At 36.1% G+C, this 1791-nt stretch overlaps 1 protein-coding gene across 1 annotated transcript; it reads left to right on the forward strand.

Annotated features, from left to right (window-relative positions):
* Positions 1-594: 594 nt before the first annotated feature.
* Positions 595-1431, forward strand: LOC125261931 (chemokine XC receptor 1-like). The gene has a single exon (XM_048180515.1). The coding sequence runs from the start codon at positions 595-597 to the stop codon at positions 1429-1431; it is 837 nt and encodes a 278-aa protein (XP_048036472.1).
* The last annotated feature ends 360 nt before the right edge of the window (positions 1432-1791 follow it).

Below are 1791 nucleotides of genomic sequence, written 5' to 3' on the forward strand. Positions count from 1 at the left end.
GGGAAAACTGATCATTCACACACCATTGTATTTTATATGAAAATTATATGTAAATATATATTTTGTATTTTATCTTTTTTCTACTTTAAATATTTGCAAATCTGACATTTTATGTGATGTGTATCAGATGAAGTCATGCACATATATTCTTGTAATAGCTGTGAAGTCAGTCTACAAAACACAGCACAGAGATTTATTCACATCCAGAGAGACTGGACACTCACTCTTCAGGTGATAAACTCCTCTCTTTGATGCTTCTTGTTTATACACTTAATAAGCAAGAGTGTCACTGTGTTTATCTGATAATGTACAAAGATTTGGGTTAACACTTTAGCTACTGAGTAAAATGGGACTGATATTTGTTTCATTGAAGAGAACTAACAGTTTAAATTAATTCTAGAGAAATATTATAGAAAATGAGATTTTGCAGATGAATGTAGCCTGCAAATATTACATTGCTAAGCCATCTATTTTTCATCATTTAATGATTTATTTATTTATTTATTTTTTTTTCTGGTTAAATTACAGCTCTCTTTTGTGTAGATCACAAAATTAAATTTTATGAGCCGCCAAACGTAAAAGACAAACCCAGAGATGAATAACTCAGTGAACTTCACCGCACCCGAAGCATCTATAAATTCCACAACTCAATCCTTTGGACAAATGATAAGTCTGGAAATCTGTGCATACATCATCAATTTCCTGGTTGGTGTTCCTACACACTCCTATGTTATATGGCTCATCATCACAGGAACAGGAAGCGGAGTTGCATCAGAGTTCTTCATCCTCAATCTCTCCATTTGTGAGATTGGAAACTCTTTGAACTGTTTGCTCTTTGTACTTTCAAATTGGTTTTCAAGTGTCTTTACACTGTTAGAGTTTTTAATAGGACTCTCTGTCACTGGCCGTCCTCTGTTTCAGTGTCTGATGTGTGTTGAGCGTTACCTGGCAGTGGTTCATCCTGTAACCTTTCTGAAGTACAAACCTCTCAGATATAGAGTGATCTGCTGCACCATGGTCTGGATAATCACTTTTGGTTCCTGTTTGTGGTCCATGTTATTTTCTTTTTCAATCAATGCACATATATGGTTAATCTCGATGCAGTTCCTCCTCTTCCTCTCCATCCAGTTGTTTTGTCTTGTGGCTGTTCTCAGAGCTCTGAAGCAGTCAGGACCAGGAGAGAGAGGGAGAGAGAGAGGGGAAGAAAACCACATGAAGAGAAGAGCGTTTTATCTAATTTTAATAACAACAGTGAACATGGTTATTATATATGTGCCGATTACTATTTCAGCATTATTTAGCAATCTGGCAAATCTCAGTACTCAGGAAATTTGGTCTCCTTCAGTGATTTGTTTTGTGCTGGCTGGTTTTGTACAGCCTGTTCTTTATCTGCATCGGAATAGAAAACTCTTTTGCTTCTGTTCTCCATAAAACCTTGTGATATTTTACTAACTTTTACTTTTTGATAACTTTTATTATTTGATGGGACAGTTTTGAATTACTTTCTGTGTTTCATTTTGTTTTGTTACATTTTAAATGCCCACTGAAGTACCTTGAAACATGCAGTGTAATTCAATGTGTTGACTTAATTTCCACTGAAACAGGAAGACAGGGCGTGACATATCGAGCAGCCCCTCCCCTTTTTTAAAATAGCCAATAGCATTTCGTTTATATCACAGCTCGTCCAGAGCTGTTGAGCTCGACAAAGCTGCATTTCACAGCTTATGACAGCCACGATCTAACAGATTCCTCCTTTCGATTTAACATGAAAATGTTACTAAAGCAAAACAG

Source organism: Megalobrama amblycephala, unplaced genomic scaffold (genome assembly GCF_018812025.1).
Source record: "Megalobrama amblycephala isolate DHTTF-2021 unplaced genomic scaffold, ASM1881202v1 scaffold530, whole genome shotgun sequence".
Taxonomy (NCBI): Eukaryota; Metazoa; Chordata; class Actinopteri; order Cypriniformes; family Xenocyprididae; genus Megalobrama; species Megalobrama amblycephala.